The 24,011-nt window shown below is 41.3% G+C and overlaps 1 protein-coding gene across 3 annotated transcripts in view; it reads left to right on the top strand.

Annotated features, from left to right (window-relative positions):
* The first annotated feature begins 19,380 nt into the window (after positions 1-19,380).
* Positions 19,381-24,011, top strand: part of ATP8A1 (ATPase phospholipid transporting 8A1) — a 125,469-nt gene continuing 120,838 nt past the window's right edge. For 2 of the 3 annotated variants that reach the window (XM_064449360.1, XM_064449358.1), the window contains exon 1: positions 19,382-19,674. In XM_064449360.1, coding sequence (XP_064305430.1) covers positions 19,626-19,674 — 49 coding nt within the window. In that variant the 5' untranslated portion in view covers positions 19,382-19,625. Of the gene's footprint in view, positions 19,675-24,011 lie in introns of all 3 variants that reach the window. The other variant, XM_064449359.1, reaches the window with a different exon arrangement.

The following is a 24,011-nucleotide window of genomic DNA, read 5'->3' as shown; positions in this document are numbered from 1 at the left end:
GCAGAACCATCAGCAATACCCTAAGAAGGCAAAAAAACACCATATCTGACTAATGAAATGCAGCGTAGTATGGCTATGATATTTCTATAACACAAGTTTTTCCAGTCCTTGCAGTAACACAGATCTTGCTAGATTCTGTCCCTCTTGTCAGCCTCTAACACTACCTGTTCTGGGAAGCTTTATTTCATATTTGGTCTTTTCTCCAGAAATCATGTCAGTGGGTGTAGATTTCATAGTATGTACAAGGTAAATAAATACATGAAAGTGAACAATATTAGGCCTGAAGTTGCACACTGATTGTGGATAGTGAGGAAAGAGGTAGCTAGAACATCGCAGACAGTAACACAAGGTTGACCACAGACCCATATCAGTCTGTGTATTTCTGCAGAGTGGAGTACAGTCCCTGTGTCATGTTTGCTGGGGAGCTGGCAGATTAAAAAAACACTAAAGGACACTATTCTCTTTCACACCATCCTGTCTTCAGTGACCATGCATTCAACCCAGTAATCTGTGGTGGTTCATGATGCGTGATGACACAGAATTGCTTCAAGTAATGTGGGTAATATCTGACATAGAGGGAATAGCTTGGATCAGTGTTTAAAATTTAATTTCCTAGACATTTCAAATTATTCCTTACTTAACACTAATTTAATATTGAAATCCAAGTCTCTTTGGAGAAGGGGAGACGGACAAAGTATGAGTGTGATGCCAAGAAAGAATGACTGGGTAGTCGGAATGAAACAGCTAACCTAGAAAATTACACCAATATAGAAGACTGAACTTCTAGCAGCTGTGCTTATTGACTAAAGTGGAAAAATTACACAGATCACTCTACTGTCTTGCAAGTTAACTGTTGACTTGAATGTGATAGACATTATTGCTGGGTCAGCAATCCTGTATAATCCTCAGTTTCTTACTGACTGAGAGCTCCTAGCATATCATGGGATCTGTTCTTATTAGATCCTGTAGCAAAAACGGAAGAAAAACAGCAAGGGAAAAGGCTCTTCCAAAAAATAGTGAGGGGCACAAAAGCAAAAATTCTTCCAGTTTTTCTAGTTATCATTGTGACAGAGATTTATTACCCCATCAAGAACTAATCTTTTGGATATAAGTAACAACTCAAAGGAACCCGAACTACTAAAATTGTTCTGAATGAAAAAAGAAAAAAAAATATCCCTAACTATGCTGCTGAATGTAGGATACTGAAGAGAAAAAGACTTAAAGAAAGTGCGAGAGTGAGAGTACAGCTAAAAAAAATTTAAGCTAGTTTTCCCTTTGTTGCCTATGCAGGATGTATCAGAGAAACAGGTTGCAGTGAGGTGAGTCATGGGTTGGTCCCCAGAGCTTGTAACATTAGTAGTAGTCACACCATCAGGAAGGTGGATACAAAGGCTCAAATTTCATTTTCTATGTAGACAGTCACCTCTGTGATGGTTTAACCCAAGAGAACAAACTTATGCAAATTATCTCCACAGCAGAGACATGTCCGGTGTTGCACACAATACCCAGAGCCTGGTGAAGTTTGGACACCAAAGCCAAATCGCACCACTCTCCCAGAAAACAAAATAAACCCTAGAGAATGAAGAACGCTCAACACTTCCATAATCAAGCACTAAGAATCTGCTGCTGTGACAATGTTGGCAGTTGACAGAAATATTTCTTTTCTAATCCCAGAGGAGCCCGTGCAATGCACGATGTCTGCTTCTGCTTTCTTCCTGTTCTGCTGGGCATCAGCAATACCTACAGAATACCTTCTGGATCATACATGCTTACCTGTGAAAGCAGTGCTTTGTAGCAAGACGTTTCCTAACAGAAGGAGAAAAAAAAAAATCAACCCACATATTTTCAAGGGTGGCATTAAAATGTAACTGCAATTCTTTGTCATATTGTCAGGAGAGTTAGCTGTATTTTTAGAAAGTAGACAGCCAAAAATAGAAGAGTAGGTCTAATATAACTCTCCTCTCCTGACATATAAGCAATTACAAAACCAGTTTTAAAACTTATCTAACGACATTTTTTCTTTTCTTATTTTACATGGCCAATCACCCAATTAAACTATAAAATGGAATATCTCTTGATAGAACAATGTACAATAGAATTTAAATTATACCCTATTCCCTTTCAAAATTCAAGACAATGAAATAATTATCTGCTCGAAACTTTAAAGAACAGGAGTGCAAAAGAATTTATTTTTAAAAAGGGAGGGGAGGAGAAAATCTCAGATTTCATTTTTACCATCTCTATCCATAATTGTTTAGGTCAGATGCTTAAAGGTTTGGAAATGCTAAGATAACAGCAAGAGAGGGAAATCAGGGGCAGAGGAGTGGAGGAGGCGAGGGGAAGCAGCAAATATTTCAAACTGCAACTGCTGAGGGCAGAGTTTGGTCAGCTGATCTTGACATAATCAGATTCCCAGTCTTTTCTGCGCATTGCATTTCTAAGGTCATTTAGTAGCTGGTTTTAAAAAATGCTTAAAGAACAACTGAATTTCAGTGTTATGGCTACTACCATGATGTCTGAGAGACAGACGCATGCTATCGTAGCTTCTCAGGTCATAAAAGAGCAACATAGGCAAAGCCAGGAGATAAGGCAAAATCACCACTCTTGAAGTTCAGGGGAACCCTGAATTTCTAGACTGAGACTTTCATTTTTCACTTACCATTGTCTCTTTGTTTTTCTTTTCTTCCTCATTTGGTATAGTGTGTAACTATATTTCAAAAAGAAGAAACCGATGGAAAACAAAATATTTTTTCAGAGCAAAAAAAGCTCCCATACAAAATGGCTCCAGGAAATGAGGGGAAAAATATACAACAGTATATAAACTTTAAATGTATCCTCCAAAAAGGAAGCAGAATCAATAGCCCAGGCAAAACAACTGACTCATTTGACCAGCTTTTCTCCTGTGTTCTAGGACATTCAGATGTGAAGGGATGAAAAAAAAATGTTTTCTTAAAGAAAGAAGATAGGACTTCTCATTGTCTTGGAATATGTGGCCTGGAGTGACAAAGGAAGAAACCAATGTATCTTCTACTATTAATTGAGAAGCAAATGTCTTTACTACCTTCTAATTTACAAAAGAAAGCTTATCTAGATGAATTATTATCCCTGATAGCAGAAATAATTTGAGAAGTATTCCATAAGGTAAGTTAATTAAACTTAACCACCAAACAACAACAGATAAAAAGACAAGACACAGATAAATAAAAATTTTGCAAGGTTAGAAAATGCATGATTATCATCTTGTTAAAAATGTTTAATATAGGGGATGCATCCAATACCATTCAGGGACGGGAGGAAAAGACAAAGAAAGGTAACTGAGGCAATGCATTTCTGTAAAAAGCACACATTCAGCAGATGTTGGTGTTCTGGTACGGAAATAACAATCAAGTAGGTAAAAGCCTAAGAATATTTTGGTCCTTCTACAGAAAATAAAGTTTGACCCAAATTTCCTAAATTATACGGTTAGTGAAGCTGGATCCTATGCACTCTTGCACTCTTGCATTCTTAAAGTAGTTTTGTTAATGTGTCACCTAACTGGTAACTCAGACTTTTTCCAGCCAGGTCCAAGACTGACCGCCAGCATGTTTCACGGTGGAGAGTTGCTAGGCTAAACAAAACATTAGGCAAATAGTAGGCCTTTGTGGTTACTTCTTTTTTCTTTCTAGTCTCTGTCTCACTTTGTGAAAACAACAAACACAGACAAGAAAAGTCTGTGAAAAAGGATGAAAATAAGTCCATTGCCCCATAAAATTAAAGGTGTCATAAAATCAAAGTATTCAAGGAAGATTCAGGTCAAGTGGAATTACAATGATGTAAAACCCAGGAGGAGAACTCAAGGCCTACTTGGAAACACTAGGGGAAAAACTATCGCTGTATTAAAGCTTCCACCATTCCTTTCCTTTTCGCCACAGAAATAAGAATTTCCAGAGAATAACATATAATTATAGCACCACAGCTGTATATCCAGCTGAGAGAATGGTTACTTTGTAATTCTTACAAAATATATCTCTGATAAACAGTACTTTATTTGAAGCTGCATTTCTTTTTGCGTTTTGCCTCTAATGTTTAACATACCTGGGACCTGGGCACCCGAAAACACCTAAAATTATTTCCTTCTTTGGTTTCATAAAGAAATACAGGTGTATATCTAATGTGTGTGTCCCCACACACACAGGCACACATGCATACACACAAAAGCCATTTTATGCCCTGTTTTGAAGATTCAGACTTTGCCCTTTTTTTCATACTGAGGCGGAAAAGCTTTCAGGAAGATGTCTGGAAGTAGGGCCGGGGAGGCCTGGCAGGGCAGGGCGAAACCCCACTGGGGATGGCAGCTAAACTCCTCACGCAGGTGCCCCAAACACAAGGGCTGTGGAGAAATTGTGTTAATCTTCTGCTAATACAATAGTCATCTCTCATCACAAACACCGATTCTTGCACGTATCCTATTTTTTCACTCATTTTAATTTGCTTTCATGTGGATTGTCAGTTAGATACTGAGTATTTTTATAAGGTTAGATCTGTGGCAGCATTATCAAGCACCGTCCTGGTACACATGCTGTCCCATGTAGTTTTAGAATAATCAGGTGCATTCACATTGCGATGTCATCAGAAAAATATTTTTGACAGGGACTCTTTCAGCCAACTCGCTTTGCTGTCCCAGAGACAGGGTTTGTGTCAGATCAAACAATCCTCAACTTTTTCCAAGAGGTTGATGACCGATTAAGCACACACTGAGAACGAGAGATGTTTCGGCAGGAGGGAGGTGGGGAAAAGGCCAGCTTTTTTCCTAGAATGCAAGTGCCTAGGAAAACTACCGGGCTTTTTGTCAACATGCTAACTCTTGAGCCTAGCACGCAGCTGACAAATGCGTTTGCTTGGCCCCCTGCAGCTGCACACGGGTGGTGTGATTGCAATGCTGTAGTGAAACGGAGGAGCTCCCAACATAATAAAGTTGCTCTTTGGCCACTCAGCCGTCTGCTGCAGAGATAAAGGACTGCAAAAGGAAAAATTGCATCAGGTAAAGGGCATGTCCTAATTCACTGTGTATCGTAAGCCCTTCACTGCATCCCTTTTGCTCACCAGAGCAGTGACGTCTTCACTTTAACTATATAAATAGTGGCTTTCCACTGATATACGAAGAATTTCATGGTGAAATAAGAATGGAAATGGGTCGTCTTAGAATACATGGACTGTTTTAAAAAGAATGCTAAATGCATTGAGCTTTGAGGACTGCAGCCCTGAGTCAAAGCACAAGGTAGAAGTAACCTGTGCCATAAGGCACTGCATGGTACTCCAGCAAGCACCTTGAAATCAGCAAAGCTTTCTTCACCCAAATGGATAATGAGGATTCATTCAGTACTTCGCCAGACTGTTCATCAAATGCATTGATTTTTATCAGTTCATAAACACATCGTCAGCTGAACTTTACATCACTGTCAACAAAAGACCTAGATTAAAAACAAAGTTTAAAACCTAATGAAAGTGTTCCAAGGCATGAAAAGAGTCCAGATAAGCTGTGTTTGTTTGGTGGCTGACACATATTGTTAATATCTGAGACAGAATGTCTACAATAGATTTTTTAAACATCAAACATTTTTTTAATTGATTCATTTTGGAGAACTTGTCAAGTAGAAACACAGATGGGAGTAGTTCTTATAAACTCAGTGATAAGAAGTAAAATACAGGAACTAAAACAATAATATTCAGCATTCTGGAAAAAAAGAGTTTGAACCATGTCAAACATTGAACTAAATAAATACCATAGCATGTGCTCCTATAGCACATAGCATTTATCTTCATGGACAGGATTAATTAAATAATTTATAAGTGTTGCGGAATGGAGGATGAATGAGTTTCCTATACTAATTCTTGTAAAAGTGATTACCAGAATCTCATGGGGTTCCCAGAACTCCCCTTTATGCTATGAATGAATGTCCCACTTCAGTTTCATAAATGACCACTCACAATTGCTTTTTTCCTTCTGTGCCATCATTATGTATGGAACATGCATAATGAGATGATTGTTACCAGCTAAGATTTCTTTTCTTTTTCTCTTGCAGTTTGTGTTATTTTCAAAAATGGTGCAGCATTACGATCAGCCATTTGTCTTCCATAGTAACAGGATTTTCATGCACAGGACTAAAATCAAACTCTCATTTTACAGAAAAAAAAAAGCATGCTAAAGTTGTTGTTTAGGGCAGAGATTGTAAGGATAAGTTCACAACCACTTTTTTACTCTCAGCTGTGTGTGCAAAGGCAGGGAATTTTATTACCTGTCAGATGCAGTTTATAACAGGTGCTTTTTCAATGACAGCATTCCCATCCCCAGAATGATTTAATCAGAAAGCCGAGTAAAGATAACACTTGTGTGCAACCAACAAGAACCCAATTAGTGTATGGGTCTCCTTGGTTTTGTCTTGACTCTTCATGCATCAAAAAAAGGGATCCTGCCTTTGCAGCCTTCATGTCAGCCTTGTGCAAGCAAGGAAGCGTTCCTTGAAGCAGCGGAGCTTTGCACTGACCGACACAGCTGATACGCTGGTACCATGCAGTGCATTTGCATGACTCTTCAGCTTCCCCTTTAGACTGGGCCTGCATCTATCTTTGCTTTCCATGGGCGCCTGTTTCATACTGCCTGCATATATTTGACACCCTAACATGGCAACTGTAGCAGAGGCTGCAGTTTTCTTTCCAGGTGGCAACAGGCAGTTACCATGAGGAAGAGGATGGAAGTAAGAGGGAAAGAGCTGGTAGTGAAGCTACTGGCCAACTCACAGAGAGAACTGAGAGCCGGGGAGGGAGCCCACAGGAATTTCAGCAGGTTTCTGTTCCTCTCTGCTCCTTCCCTATGGGAGAAAGGGATCAGTTTCTTTACATTTTCACATTTTCTTTGGGAAAGAAAAGGAAAGATTATGTGAAGAATGCTGAGTCAGTGCTTTGATTTACAAGTCCGTTGCCGTTCATGTTTGATCACTGCATGTTGAGTAATGATTCAACATTGCAAATCATTAGAATCAACTCATCTCCACAACTAAAATTATTCTCTATAAATACACAGGAAATGCTTAGTATGACTGTAAAATAATACATAATTTTATAAATTGTTATTTTTAGAACTAGTTGTAGTTAGTTTTCTATATTTGCCCCTCTACTAAAGAATGAAAAGCGAGCAATACTATTCATTTGTTCAAAACTAAGAATTTGATAAATGTTACCAAAAGCTATTATCAGCTATATTTTACTGGTAAAGAGACAATTGTGGAAATCACTGCAGGAAATGAGAGGCATTATCTGGAGCTAAATTCATGTCTGCTTTCTAGCTTAGTGAAGAAAACAACAAAAAGGGGATGCTGTCAGTGGGATGCGTGCTGCTCTTCCATAACGGAGTCTGCAGCGCCTTTACTTTTCTCCCTCCCCTTTCCCAGAAAAGCATCCATTTTAGCAAGAAATAATTTTTTTCCTGTTTTTCTTGCATTTATCTTTGGTAAACTATACTTTCCCCTTAAATCAGTTCTGCATAGAGCTCCATTTGGTTCAAGACCACTTGGTTCTCTGGGTCCTAAGCACACTGCAGCTGTGCCTGGTATTGCTGAAATATAAATAGATTACTGTCTCAGTGGGTTTTAAAGCCACAACTAAGCTTATTAAAATTGAGACATGGCACAAACTGCATGCAGTTCTATTAATTCTGATCTTTACATTCAGTAACACTGAATTCAGTTTATTCCAGAGCACTGCAGGGAAAAGAGACAAAGTGATGTCTCCAGACCTAAGTCTACAGCAAGTATTTCTCTGAGTAGGAATAGCTTCTTTTTCAGAAGCTAATGTTTGACAATTAAAAGAATGTACAAAGCAGTATTTTTGGGGGGCTTAGAGGAAGCTAACCTTTATATCCTAGCATGCATCAAATCACCTTGGTAAGAAGTACAAAATGAAAACCGGCATTGCTGAAGCTGATGGAGCTTTTGCAGCTGACATTAGATGAACAAGTTAAACTTCACCCATGGTGAATACTGTTCTATATTTCAAAATCTGAATAATCTACTTTAATTTCCAAACATCTGATGTAATAGTAAGTGATTTCGCTTGCTGATCTACATTTTATGATCCTTTTCTCCCAGATAAGCATTAGATTAGTCTCATGGTGTCTAAATAGACGTTGGCGCCTCTAGAGAACTAAAAGATAAATGGAAATGGAACACTTAGAGAAGATGCTTTTTTTTCATTTCCCCTTCAATTTTCCTTTTCTGGGATAATAGAGCTTTTTGACTTCTCCGAAGTCTTACCAACCTTCCACTATATTTGCATTCTGTTACAGATTTATTTATATTTAGCATTTTTCTTTGGCCAGCAGAATAGGCTATGATGCTGGATTAGTGCTTTATTCATAGTAGGATTTCAGATGAGTCACAGATATATCTCCGCAGCAGCTGTTGCAGACCTTGTAATGCCATTAGGCTCTGACTCAGAGAGATGTTGCACTGGCGTACTGTGGCTATAGTCTCAGTGATCTCTGCAACACAGAAGCCACGCAATGTAGATTATGGGAAAGTATCATTGACATTTTAACGCAAGGCATGTCCTGAAGGCATAATGCACACAATATACACTTCATAACTTTTGTGACCTTTTCAGAACTTACGTGGAAACACACTGCAGAGGATGAGGAAATTCTTCTTGCAGAAGTTTGTAACGGCTTCCTGTCAAAAAAGATTCACTTCCTACCTCATGGCAAAAATAATTTCCTAGCTCATGGGTAAAAAAAGAACAAAACACAGAAACAACAGCAGCAACAAAAAGACTTCCTTGCTCATAAAAAAAAAAAAAAAAAAAAAAAAAAAAAACCAAAAGAGAAAGTAAAAGAAACACCTCCTTGCTGATGATTGAAAAAGTTTCCCACTTCCTTGCTCATGGTAAAAAGACTCCGCAGACCCACTCAAACCATTTAATGTCCATGAGAACTTTTAGAGGTCCTGCTGAAAAACTACACATGCATACTACAGAAGAAAATAGGTCCTGTGTGATACTAGAAATTTGGTCAGGAGTTTAGCTGGATGTATGCAGAGGATCAAAAAGCATCTTATATATTCCCAACAGTGTTATAAAAGCTACTATTTCTGAGTTCTGGGGAAGAGTTATCATAAGCTTAGGCACAGATAATGCTTGGCATTTTCAGCTTCAATGCCAAGAACTCTGCTAAGCTTCCACCCTTGAGTGATGCCATCTGTACGAAATATTAAGCCCATCTTTACCTCTAAGGTCTTGTATGTTAAACTGACACACTCAGCTAAATTCAGATTTAGAGCAGATAACCTGCTACACCTGGTAATAGGTACATTAAGTACAGACGCTTGTCCTAAGTGCTCAGTAAGTAAGTGCTGTGATCATCTTGTTTCTGCCAAGTCATCCAGTTAGATGGCAGGCATTACTTTGGACTAATGGCATATATATACCTCACTCCTTACACACCTTTCTAATGCTACACTTGCCACTCGGTGCTCATTTCATTTGATTTAATTCCACTGCCTTTATCTGAGTATATCTGGCCTATTAAGATATAAACAAGTAATAGAGGACATGCATACAGAGATTTAACAGACTAAGCATGTAACAAGTTTTGTTTTGAAAAACAAAAATAGAATAGTACGTAATTGTTATAGTGTGAAGATACATAAATAAAAAGGGAGTAGAGGAGAATGAGCTAAATCATTTGTTACACTGTTGATTGCCCAGACTGACAGATATTTTTTGGCGTGTCAAACATCTCAAAAATAAAACATGAATTCTCACCTCCCTAACACAGAAGTATGGGCATCTGTCATGTTATATTCACTCGATCTATATTAGAACCTCTTAAAGCTTTTCAGAGACTCCTACCATGCTGCACGTTTTCATTTTGCAATGAACCCAGCACAAGGACATTATTTTGTTTAAAGGTCATGCAAAGCATTAGCTGAGTACACTTTTTTAAGAAAACTGTTTTGTAAATGCACAAGGTTAGAGTATTTCATAAGGGCCCAGTGTTGCAAGGTTTTGCGTACACGAGCGAGGACCTCATTCCCCAGATTTGTCTGTATTTATCACGTACATAAAAGAGAATACACACTGTAAATGCTTACAAATACATCAACACGACAGATCAGTCTATCAGATAGATAGATCAAAACAATGTTGTTCTATAATGGTAAATATTACCTCTGGGCAACCAGGTATACATTAGATCCAGCGTGTGCAAACAAATGGGTACTGTTAAACCCTAAGTGGGATGTTTTAGTTCCTTACAGTGGCTGTTCAAAAGCTCCTGAAACCAAATATGTCAGAATCTTCTTTTCTAAATGTGTTATGGCTGCCTTTCTACCTAGGTAGTCTTATAGCTGTCTTCACTGTGATACTGCAGAGTGAAATGAATGCTGAAGACGGACTTTACTGTATTAGAATATAAAATACCATGTCATGTACATTAAACATAGGCTATACATAACTACACTCTTCATTTAGTAATAACATTCTTTTAAAGATTACATGGCAATGGCCTTCTGCCCTTTATCCTTTTTTTTTAACTGCCCCACACTACCTTGCTCTAGAGAGGACAGAAAGAAGATGGATAATGCAATTGGTAAGATCATTCCAGAAAAATACTGATTTATATCATGACATTATTTGGAAATCTGCTTTTTAGTCAGAAGCATGTTTTTGGTTTGTATTTTACTGACTAGATAGTAACACGATGGTTTCAAAACCACCAAAAAAATCTGGGCAGTACCCTTGCACTCCTAAGGTCAACAGCAAAAATGATGGTCATGTTCAATGTATCTAGGATTTTGTTCTGAGCTTTTCTTTTTACTGAAGGATGTGGAATATGTCAAAATACAGTTTTCACAAAGGCGGTATGAAAACGGAACTTTTTTGGGGACTTGGGAAAAGATGTTTGTGATCAAAGTCTAAACAGGGCAGTGTTTCATTGAATCTGTAAGGTTCAATAGGCAGCCTGAATGCTGCGACTTCTAACTTGTGACAAACTGGCTTTGTAATCTTTACAGTGAAACAAACACCCTCTAGAACCAAAGACAAAAAAATCCATTGTGCAGGTTATTTTCACTTTTCATTAAAACTATCAGATTTAAATCTAAACCATCTGATATCTTGTTGTCAACGTCATTCTTTTACAGTTGGACTAGCATCCTCCTGGAACCACTTGCTGAAGCATGCAGTAAACTCTATGAGTATCCTGACAGCCGAGAGTTTCAAATCTTACCTGTTGCCAGAGTTGTTAGACATTTAGTTATTACCCGACCGGGTCAAGAGGTGAGACTCTAAACCAAGGACTAGGAAAAGCACCCACCCCTGTGTCAAACACCAGACATTTGTCCCTGAGTCTGTAGAAACCATGAGCTTCTTGAGTCGTGGAAGAGGTGGAGTTTGGTAGCTACTTTACCCATTGTTTTAACTCCCAGGGCAGGCTTGTCTTCCTTTGATATGTACAATGTTACCTTTTCTCCTGTCTTCCCTACCCACGATTATTTCCTGACTCCAGTCCTCAATGCTGCAATCACACTTCATCCTCCTTGGCACACAACCGTCTCCAGAAATGACACTGAAAAGCACAGGAAGTTTAACTTTTTTTCTTGGTTGAATGTTAATCTAGTAATGGCCCTCCTGATACTGGAGAAGACACTGAGAAGAGCTATTACAGAAGGGAATCCTGCTCTCTCCCTGTAGTCCTGGGACAGAATATATCTGGCAAACTGCATGACCTTCAGAGATTTGGCTGTCAAATGCTGACTGCACTGAGAATCTGCAAGCTCAGATTTTCAGACTCATGGCTCGCCCGGTTTCAGTTAACTTTACTTTCAACTTCTTCTGAGCAACGTCATAAAGCATTCCTCTGACAATCAGGTAGATCACCTCCATCTCTGCAAAGGCTCTGCAGTTTCCCAACTAAATGATGAGTTAACATTTGACATAGGAGTCCCGCACCACACACTATTTTCTCTCTCTTGTAAGACTTCCTGATATTTGGGTGCAGTGAAATCAGGGACAGACAAGAAGGCATGGAGATCTGTTTCCAAGCTCAAATCTGCTACACTGCAGGACAGAGTGACACCTGCTTGCTCTCTTCAGATCAGGGAGCTCACTCATGCTCTATATTGCTTTGTTTAACAGAATTTGTTCCAGTTTGGGTGGATTTCAGATTGGTGACGCATTTTTGGTTTATGAGTTCCTTCTCTTGACTAACATTTCAATATTCCTACTACTATAGCCCCTGGTGGTAGCTGTATTGGTAGATATTTAAATCTGTTCTAAGTGCTTTTTGTAACTGACTGCCTGGAAAACTGAAAGCATTTATTTTGCAGAGGTTCTCCTTATTCTCCTTACTTGTTGTCCCAGAAACATGTATCTAATTGGATATGAGTATTTTAACAACGTTATCGGAGAAGTATCTGCAGCTGTTTTAAATTTCAACTTCAGGGGCCTTGTTCACCATCCAGTTATTCCATGTTTACAGTGTCATAACACCTTTAAAATCAAAAGTGTTAAAGCCAGCATAAAATGGAGGAAAGCAGCAGCAAATTATACTATTGCTATCAATGTAAAGCCATATAACTTAAATTTGCACCAATTTTTTAAAGTGAATGTAATCACCGAGCAGCAGCATTAAATTGTCGTGCTGTATAATTAAGACCTGTGTATGCCACCTGCCATTACCCTTTCAGGATTTTCTTACATAGTTTGCTCTCACAGAAGAAACCAGTCTAATATAAACATCTGCATTTTGTTTCTCTTCTGTGGTTTTAATCTAGTATTTGCATAAGCGTGTTATTAGCCACGAAGAGGCCATCTGGCTGGCCACACTCTTCCTGATCCATTTTCTTCATGTGCCAACACTGCTTGCTCCTGTGCCATTTTCTTTATGTGACAAATCTCCCCACCACAAGACTATACTGAAACTACTAACACGACTGTTTTGGTTTCTCTCTGCCGAGCAATGGATGCTTGTGCGTTTGTCGCAGCTTCACAAACCTCAAGGGATGTCTGCAGAATGCTACGATAGTCTTGAACCCACTGTGAGCGCCAAGTAGTCTGGCAAGAGATCAAACCTTTGCCTTGTTTTCTGGCAGAGTTTTTATTTCAGGCATGATGTTCTTCCTCCTCATGTTTTCTACAGCTGTGAGTGACTGTCAAGAGTGTCACACACAGAGCTGGACTTTCATGTTCTCCTTTAGCTGTCTGCTTCTATATAACTTTGCTCTTCCTGTTTATCCTGTTGCAGCGAACAAGGTCCTATGGGTACAGCAGATAGGTACTGGCAATCCTGTAAGACACTGTCTCTACTGTGGATCTATATCCACTATCCACTACTTAAGACCATGAAAGCCCAAGACGATGGTCATTTCAGTGCAGTCTTGCATGGTATTGAACACCTCCTGTAAAATGCTGAGCACTGCTGTTAGCACTGCTACTGAGGCCAGGACCCCACTGTAGTGGGGCTGGCACTGCCCAAATGAACATCAGGAGAGAAATTTTCCTGCAAACAGCTCAAATCACAAAGAAGTTTAACTAAAGCAGCCAGAAAGTGCTTATCCAAGGTTACAAAACAGATCCCTTGGCACACTCAGGAAGAGAATATAGGTATCTCACTTTTTCACACTTCTTTAAAGTAATAGTACAAATAAACATGCAGTCCCCAAATATGCATCTCTTGCTATGTCATAAAGTTACCCTAAAATCCATTCAAAAGATAAAAGAATGCTCCAAAGTTGAAAATTTGGAAGTCATGTGACAACTCCTATAAAAGTATACAGCACAATCAAGACAGCAGAGGTCCCCAGGGATGTCTTCTCACATAGCCTCTCTCTGTTTACATTCATCCCATCATTCTTACATGCAAATTTAGTTATGGGAACGCCTGTTTTGGGCAAAGATAAATAACTTCCCTTCCCTCCACATGTGAAAAAAAATGACATGATGCCCATGATGCCCACCTTCTTCTCAGTAAAGGATAACGAGGTGGATTTAAAGAAGTACTGATACATTCACTTTTGTTGACCAGAAGGAATGTTCCTGGTGGCACATTTAATAGTATCTGTACTGTCTTTCCAAGGCCAAGCCACAAAATAGACCAAGAACTGACCATAACTGCATCACACCATCAAGGACATCTGTAGGTTGGCTGCTTCCAACTACCACAGTTCCTTTTAGCATGTGAGACCATGTCTTTTCGGGACCTAGTGTGCCTGATGTGGGCTGTTTGATGCTGCCTGATACAGGATGCTCACCAGAGAACTCATCCTTGCAGATTTCCATTGCAAGCAAGGGTGAGTTTGGGTCTATGCTATGGAACTACGTACCCCTAAGTCTTTTTTCTCCAGTGCCTTGAATGTGAATCTAACAGTGTATAAAGGAAATTGGAGTAAAGGACACTTAGGCTTAGGTGTAGAGCTGGGTCTACAAAGAAAAGGGTATTAGAGATGTAGCCTCTATTTGTTACACTCTGGATCTGTTTTGTTTCTGTTTGTCTGGGATGTTTTGCTTTCCTATGCTTTGTTTATGCACTCATACACTGCTACAGCAGCTGAGTGAGAAACTAACAGGAATGCCTTCACGGGTTGCTATAAATCAGCCTACAGGTTGAATTATCTGAGGTGTTTTGTGGTATGTTCTATATGTCTAAACATCCACTTCAGGTGTTTGAGGTTTCTTTTATTAACATGTCTTGCCTCAGGGAAGGAGAAGTTTTGTCTTTCATAATCATAAAGGATTATACATAATATACATTTACACTGGCTTGTACAGATCAGACAAAGTCTATAATGAAAACCTCACAGCCTGTTTCTACAGGTGATCTATTTTTAAGCCAGAGGGATAGGATACAGAGAAGTTAAGGGCAAAGCATCATTACATAAACAACAGCAAGCAGAAAACAAATAATTCTTCATATCTTGCAGTGAGATATTGATAAGTACATGTGAACACTGGATAGACTTTGCTGGGTGACAGAGTAGATGATAGTTGATGTATTTGTTGACACATTTGGGCAAACAAAAGATCTGTTGCTTTCTGTTAAACCGCACAGAGAACTGTCAGGAATTTCACTGGGAGTACTTGAAATGTCAAATAATTTAAATAAACTTGCTTTGGAGACATATTTGTCTGAGAAGACTAAGCAAACCTAACATGAGAGATTTCAAAGTTTTGAAAATAGCAATGAGTTAACATCTTGTCACCATTTTAATGGCTTCATGCAGAATTTCAAAGCACTTTATCTGATCTGCTTACAAACCAGAGAGCACAAGCTTATGCTTAGACATACGCACAATGGATTTAAAAATCAGTACACAAAGCCTGCAGGTGTTATCCTTTCAGAGGGTTAAAGAAGGTAAAGAAAGCAAGAATGTGCTTTTGCTCCTTGGAGCACACCACTGGTTTATGCTTCAGCAACACCATACAGTCTTCTAGCTGATAGGCAAATTACAGGCTCACCTAAGCTGAAATGGTTGCTTCCCTGTACATTTTTGAATTTTAGATGTAGCTATTTATAAAATCTCATTAGAAACTTTCCATGTTATGGGACTATTTTATATATTAAACCACAAAGGTATTGGCTGAAACATTATGAGAGTTTGAGATTAATTGCACAGCCTCTAGTTGCTGCAATATCTCACGAAGCAGAAAAAGACATAGGCCAGAAATCCTTTCCAGACAACTCTGGAAAAGAAGCAGCAGTTACAGTGTTAATTTTCCCTTCCACTATTGTATGAAACCTGGCCCCCTGTTTTCTGATAGTATATCACAAAGGAAAATTGCACCACTTCATATACTTAATAGCATTACAGGAAGACCCTAGGTTAAATTTTTATATATCTAAAGTTTGGGAAAACATCAAGCCTGCAGACCTCATTTTCCCTGTTGATACATGCAGTCATTTTAAAGAGAATATTTCTTACTCTGGGAGGCTACTACAGTGGACAGCTTGTATATTGTAAATAATGTAAATTTCTGCCTTTAAAGTTCTAATAAAGTAAGTGCTTATACCATTTGCAAGAACAGATTTCAGTTGGGTTAAGTAGTCTGTACCACTGAAGGCCATTAGAGATGAACCGGTGAGATAAGACTACCTCATTGTAGCTCAGTCTAATCCGTAAAACTATGAAGTAGTATATGTGATATTTTTGACATACAAATAGACTTGTAATCAAGGCCTTTCACAATTTTCTTTTACTAGCTCAACATTTCACCTGTCATTGCAAGGCTTTTTCTCCATCTGAAATAACTTGTTCTTCTCTGCAGATATGCAATTTTTCTGCATATTTTTTAAAAATGAGGTTTCTGACCTCTCTTATGCCCAAAGTACTGTCTGTTAATAAATTAATGGTAATAAATTGCTATCAGTTACACCAGACCTTCAAAATATTTCAAAATACACATTGAAATCAAAGAGGAAAATCTAGAATGTCATCTAATCTTTAACGCACAATATAGGCATACTGTTTAATTTACACCTTTGCTGGAAAGCTGACTGGCTTGCTTCCATTTTGCAGCCTTGTCGTGCACATTCCAAACAAGTGGCAATCCAGAAACAAATACTGGATGACTTAAATACAGAGCATACTCTCGAGTGTGTAAATTGAGCAGATGCTCAGCTTAAAAAGCTGCAGAAGTCTTTTCTGACCTGTTTCTATCGAAATAAGAATGGTGGTGTGTGGAGACAGAAACTGCCTGAGTGACATAGGCTATATTTACTACAGAAGAGGTGAAGGGACGGAGCTCATATACTTGTTTTCCGAAGAAATACAAGGGCCAGTTGGTTGCGCCAACAGATCTTGTGGGGGGAAGGGAGAAAGGATAGAGGTTACCGGGCTTCTCCTGGCATAATATTGCAAGTGGATGGAGACTGTTACAAAATGTAGCGGTTCAGTTTCCTATATTTGGGTGACATCTGGATGAACTGTGTTGTGTAATTAAATGGTTAAATGTGTTTATCTTAGCATTGAGGCTTTGTTGAATAAAAACTGGGAAATTTCATAAGTAACAGTACAATTTAACAGAGCCTCATTTATTATTTTTTTCAAATATTATTCATACCAAAAATAAAAAAAAGGTTTTTTCTCAAAAAAAAAAAGGGATATTAAGCATTCACAGTAACTCAAAAGTACACCATTAATAAAGCTACTAATTTTGTCGCTGTGCTATTTTGCAATAGGATAGTGGCCTTGTTTGTAAAATAACTACTGACAGATGTGAATAAGCACTTGGCAGCATTGTTTTAGTATCTTCTGTACTCAAGTGGGTAAATTTCTAGTTGCTGAAAGGTAATAAGTGCCACTTGCCAGGGATCTTACAGCCAAAAATATGGTTATACATAAAATGGGATTTGAAAGTGGATTTAAGTGACAATCCTATTTGCCACCAGCATTGCAGTGATTTGGGAGAAAATACATGTTGACTGGCATGTGCATAAATTTATAGTGAGTTTCACAGTCTGGTTGCAGCCTTTTAACAATAGTGTAGCTGCTATGAATTGCAAAAAAAAAAAAAACCCACACAGGATCCTTTTTCACAGAAGGATCCTATTTATGCTGGGAGGGTTATATATATGTTGAGCCTCCTAAATGACTGCTTCAGTCAGGCTTGAGTGGAATCCCAACACAAAACGAAAAGCTGTTTCTTACAGAAAGTAACTTGCATCAGCCAAGCGTGTGCCCACGGCTAACTTTGACCTACACTATTTCTTAAAACTGGATGAGCAATGCATGCAGGCATTTTGTTTTTCCAGTAAAAAAGTATGAATAGAGATCTTTCTATAGTCTTTGTTTTTGATTCAGAAAAAAAAAAGAAAAAAACCAACACGACGACAAAAACACAGACAACCCACACAGATTGCTGCATAGGATGATGCAGAAGAGCATTCACTTTTGAAGAGGAGCCTCCAGCAGGTTTTCTGGCCTGGGAAAAAAAGCTGCATTTATTTCTCAGTGCAGTCTTCTGTGAAGCAAAGTATTTCTCTTTCCTGGTATCTGAGTTTGGCATGTAAGAAAAACAAATTCTTCGTTCACTTTTCTCTGTAAATGAAGTGCTGCCTGACCGATTTATACAGATTAAATTTATAGAGTTTTATCAATCAAAAGACTGATACTGTTGCTGTTAAGAAAGACGATACACATTTTCTCATAGCATGTATAGATGTTCAGTAAAGAAATCAGCAGCAATCCCCTGTCTATAATCTGAGCGTATTACATACTTTCTGGAGGATGCAATGCTGGCCTTTAGCAGAAATGTCAGCCTCAAATCCTCTCCAGATTCGTTGGGCAACAGTGGCTTTATTCTATTTCATAACTTCCATAGCCCTCTAGGCAGCCAGGATGCTTTATGCCCGACTGAAATGGATGCAAAGCATAATTAAGCCAAGAAGACCTACAGCTCCAAATCCCATCACCTTTCTTATTCTCTTCTCCATCCCGTTTTTACTGTGGCTATTTTTACTCAGACATAGGGAAAACATGCCAGAGACACATTTCTCAGCCTGTTGCAGTTGCCCGAAGTGTCACGTTAACAGTCTAGAAGTAAAATTACGGCTGCTGCTTCAGCCCGAGGCATCTGCAGCTGGGACCTCCTTTCCACCAGCCCACACAGGAGGAGCGCTTGGATTCACACTGACTCAGGGCTGTCAAACTGCGGCACTCTGATTTATGAGAGATTAAAAATAAAAAGCCGGGCGAGAGTTTGAAGGCTGCCTGTCAAACAGAGAGCGGCACCGAGCCTGCCCCCGCCTCGGCGGGGGGCTTTACAGCAACGTTTCAAACTCCTCTCCGGATGCACGCCTCCCGCCCCCCACCGCGCCCTTCCCTCCCTCTACACCTCGCCGGGCTGCCTAAGACATCAAAGGACGGAAGGAGCCCGCCCTGCAGATAAACACGGCCGGGCTCCGCGGGCTCCCCCGCCCGCCCTGCTGCCCGCCGCCCCCCGCAACCCCGGCCGCCGGGCTGCGCCGCCCCAGGGGTCGCCGCCCTCCACAGCCCAGCCCGCCCCCCCTGCCCGGTCCCCCGCCGCTTCCCGCCCCGCCGAGGCTGAGCCCCGCCGCCCCGGCTGCCAGGAACGGGAACACCGGCCGGCCTTCCCCGGGGCTCCCCCGCCCGCCCGGGCAGCGGCCCGGGGCTCGGCGCGTTCCATTCCCCTCGCGTCACGGAGGGGGGAACGACATATCGGGATCCCTTCCCTCGCTCCAGAAGCGGCACCCAAGCCGCCCGCAGTGCCGGTACCCGGTTAGGCGCAGCGGCCCGGCAAGCCCGAGCCCGCCAAGGAGGGAGATGGCGGCGGGACGAGGAGGCGGGGAGGCGGGGGGGGAGGCGGAGTTGGTAGGTTCCGGAGGGGGCAGGCGAGCGCGGAGCGCCGGCGCCCCGGCTGTCAGTTAGGGGCGGCGGCGCGCGCGGAGGGAGGCGCGGCCGGGGCGGGAGCCTGCCGCCTCGGGCTGCCGGAGGAGCCGCCGCCGCTGCCGGGACCCGCCGCTGCCGGGACCCGCCGCCCTCGCCCCGGGCCTCGCTGCGGCGCGGGCGCAGCTCCGGCGGGCGGCAGGTGCAAGGGGTGCGGGCGGAGGCGGCCGCGCCACCGCCCCTCCGCCGCCGGCGATGCCGGCCGTGCAGAAAACGGTGTCCGAGATCCGTTCCCGCGCAGAGGGTAAGTGCCGCCCGGTGCCCGCCTCTCCCCGGCCGGTGCTCTGCGACCTTCCGCCTGACCGGGAGGGGGCGGCGGGGAGACGAGGCACTGAGAGCCGGGGGTCGGACCGGCTGCTGCTACGCCGCCCGCCGCGACGCCCCTCACCGCGGCCTCCGGTCGCGCCGTGCCCGCCGCCTCCCGACGCCGGCGGGGCGGTGGGGGAGGCGGCCCTTGCATCGTCCTTTCTCCCGTCACCGCACACCTGAGCGCGGGTCGGGGCTCCCCGCAGCGCCCGGGCGGTGGGCGCTCGCCGCGGCCGGGCGCCGATCCCCGGGCTGGGGCGGGAGCGGCGGTGGCGGGGCGGCGTTCGTCGGGCCGCCTCGCATTGATGGCTCCGCGGTGTCTGCCGGCGGGCGGCGAGCCCCCGGGCAGCGGTGCGCGCGCCGGCGGTGGCAGCGTTTCAGGGCGAGAGGCTGTCTCCTTTTCCCCGGTGTGTCTGGCTGCACGGCCCGGCGGCCCCGGGCGGGGGGGCAGCGGCGGTCGTGCCCTGGGGTCTTCCTCCTAGGAGTACGGCGGCATACCCTCCGTATGTCGTGCGTAGGTGTGCGCCCGTCATCGGAACTAACCGTTTCTGATACAGGGAACGTGCCCGAAAGCTTCAGACCATGCTGGTGTTTCATGCCTAGCTAAGGGTTAGGATTGCTTGTCTTCAGGTAACAACGTGTCAACAATTGCCTTGTAAAAAGAATCACTGCGGTGAAATTAATATAATATTTATTGCACGTAAAAGTAAGATTGGAAATCACAGATACCAAAGCAGCAGTGCAGTGGGACAGCCTATGATTTTTGTTTGCTGTAGGTAATGATAGCAGTGTCACTGTAATGACACAGGTCTGCAGGTTTTAGCCCTTTGTCTGAAAGTTTTTCGTGCTTAAAGCCTATCAGGTTGATTATTGTTGGGGTATGTAGGGAGGTAGAAACTTTCTCCCTGTTGTCTTTCTTCCTTCGTCCAAACAAAGGATTTTAATGTGTGTGTGTGTGCTAGGAACAGCATGAAGAAAGATAGATTGGAAGTAGGCTGCTATCTTGATGTTCTTTTCAATTTCTCCCATGTTACATGCCTTCCTCCCCCAAAAGTAGGTTTCTAGGAGGTCTGGCTCTGCCTCCACCTAGGAAATGTTAGCTGGCCAAGAAACAGAAGAATGTATCTTTCTAAGAAGAAAGGAAGAACACACAACCTTCCACTGACACTTTTGAAATGCATTTCCAACCATAGCAGCCATGCTGCTATACCCACAGTGATTAGTAGATCCATATAAAGGTACAGGTTAAATGTCCAAATTTTCAGTGCTTAATTTCAGTTCTTTTCCAGACAGTTGGTTTTCACTGCAAGCTTAGCACAAATAAATTGGGAAAATTGATGCTCCCTTTAAAATGATCTAATTACATGAATCTGAACAGTTACTAAATAAAAAATGTAGTGCTCCCTAGAACCTAAATGTAAATGTCTAAGATGTGCAGATGCAGTAAAAGGGGGGTGGGGGGGAAAAGTCTGGCTTATTTGAATAGTGTTCAAGGTTGGTAAAACAGTTGAATATAGGGTTTAAGAGGCTTCTCAAAATTACTTTCTATAGGACTGAAAATAGGTATGAAACCTCTTTTAAGGAACTTTTGGAAAATTACATGATAGCAGTGGAGTTATTGACTCATACTATACCATATACAGTGTTACTCAAAGGAAAATAATTTTTAAAACTGTTACTATTTCTTACTCTTAGATCAATGTGATGCTTACTATTCAGTTCACTTTCTAGTCAGTTCACTCACAATGAAACCAATGTCAATGAATCTCTTGCTTCCTTTTTTTTTTTTTTTTTCCACATAAATGGCTTCCAAGTTCTAGTTAGTCCGCATGTTTGGGCTGTATGGCTGGCGTTTCTAAACAGTTCTTTGTAAGTAAATGTTACTACTTTCTGAAAAAGTGAACTCCAGAACTCTGCAATGTGGGTCTCATCCCTAGCATTTTACAGTGACTTAAAGGAACTGTAAAACCCTAGCTCTGGCCATCACACGAGGCTCACAGATAAGCACTGTGATAAGGCTGCCTTCAGAGACCTCCGCCAAAGTCTCACCCACAGTGCAGAGTAGGAAATTCTTGTTATTGGCAGGGTCCCCCTGTGTTCTCTGGAATTCTCTGGTAATACTGTAATCACAAAGCGCAGCTTCCATAAGTGCTGTTATGGCATGGACCTTTCCTTAGAGTAGCCTAAGACTTGTGGGGATCTGATAGACAAGCTTAATATTACTTCCATTTTTCTAAAATTCTTGTATATCTTTGGGGTTAAAACCTCATTTTTGTCTCCTCACACTGCAGCACCTAATTTCTGCTTCAAAGACCTTTTCCATGGATCATGAGCTACCCTATCGGGTGGACTGTCTTGACATCATCTCAGAACTAAGCACACTCTGACATGAAGAGATAGTAATACTGTTATTAGAGAAAATCAGCTGTTGTGGTTAGATAAAATAAACTACGAACTGTCAGAACGATGCACACATGTATCATTACCAAGAGCCGGTTGACAGTTGCACAGTAGAATTGACACTATAGTCTATAAATTACTGCAAAATAAAAATTGTAGTTGTTTTAACATCTGTAAGACGTTACCTGCATAGAGAAAATAATTTGGTTATAAAGGGAATACTATTTTCGTGGCATTCTTCCAGACCTCTGCAGGTTCTTGTGCTCTTCACGGCTGATCAAAGATAACCCGGCATGCTTATAACTATTTGTAAAAAATAGATTATTATGCCTATTATCTCTGTCGCAAAGAACGGCACCTGCAGTTTCCTGTAAGCCTAGGAAACACTGCTGTTCCAAAGTGGTATGTGTATCAATAAAGTCTCACTCAAGGCATGGAAGATCTGGCCCTGCTAAGGAATTTAGGAAATTGCTACATGTGTTTTCACTGCCAGTAACCTTGATTCAGAATTGTACTTGGGCTTCAGACATTTGGTGTTGTGGAAATAACATCAGTGTCATGTATTCTGCAGTTGCAAAACACGTGGGGAATCTTTGAATAGTGTAGCCTACGCCTAGCTTTATTAAATACAGTAATTAACTATCCTTATTTTAGCTATATATAGCTGCACAGTTAATGTCTGCATCCATTAAATAATATGAAATGGGATCATTCAAAGCATTTTATTTCTTTTTAGAGACTCTGGGACAGTGGAGCTGTGGTTGGCAGTTCTCATTAGGGTTCTCTGAAGATTGAAGCATTAACACTTTTCCTCTGTGTGTTGGTGTAGTTCAGTGTTATACTGTTATATATAACTATATAACCATATAACCATAGTTACACTAGGCCATGGAGAGGGTGTAGAAATTTGAGGGGCCATAGTGTTGTCTACCAACAACAGTAGGTAATAACTAGTTCTTCACATTAGTGGGGGTAAATACCTGTATGAAAATTAGGTGGAGCTGAACTTGTGCAAGATGAGATGACCCTCATATGAAGTGGGAAGGTGTTTTTAAATTCTGTAGTAGTCATCAAATTATCTTCAGCGGACCATCTGCTTTTTGTAATGCTTAATATATCCTTAGGTGTTTCTACTCATGGACTATAGGAATGTATAGCACTTCACCAGATGTAGTAGTCATTGTACCCACTTGTGTCTGGTTTGTTTGTTGCCAAGTCTGTTTTGCAGACTATGTTGAGATCCCAGTGCTTCACAGTGGGGGGCGGGGGGGAGGGAAACTTGGGTTAGTTCTAGTGCAGGCTTGGCCATCTCAGTGGTGCCAGCAGGTTCAAGCAGGTCATTGCAACTCCCTTCTGTGCTCTGACTCCTCAGAAGGACAGACTGATGGATCAGGTTCCCAGTGCCAGTTCTGTCATCGAAGGTCTGTTGCAGCATTATGACAAATAACTCTGTAGGCACCTTCTTTTTCGTAATGATACCCTCTTCGAACTGTGCTGCCTTTTTTGGGAATATGGGCTGGCAGACTCACTCATGTAAGAGGGTCTTGGCTACAGCACCAGCTTTCAAAGCATTTGAATGCTGTACTTTGAGAATAAAAAAAATTTTTATTTTTTAAAATTTGATTTTAGTTAATTAAGGGAAGTGAATTAAAATCCTGGTGATTTGAGTGAGGGTTTTCTTTCCCTCTCTTTCTTTCCATGTTACAGTCTATCTGTATTTACCTTTGTCCATTTCTTGTAAAAAAAAAAAAAAAAAAAAGACTGGTTTGAGAAATGAAAGCTGAAACTGTTAAACTATCCTACCTTAAGGAAAATTTGGGTATATGGAAAATAATTGGACAATGTTTACTCCTTAGAATTTTTTGTTGTTGTTTT

Source organism: Phalacrocorax carbo, chromosome 4, assembly GCF_963921805.1.
Source record: "Phalacrocorax carbo chromosome 4, bPhaCar2.1, whole genome shotgun sequence".
NCBI classification, from domain to species: Eukaryota; Metazoa; Chordata; class Aves; order Suliformes; family Phalacrocoracidae; genus Phalacrocorax; species Phalacrocorax carbo.
Note: the sequence above shows the minus strand (reverse complement) of the source record. Positions and strands in the feature narration are given on the sequence as shown.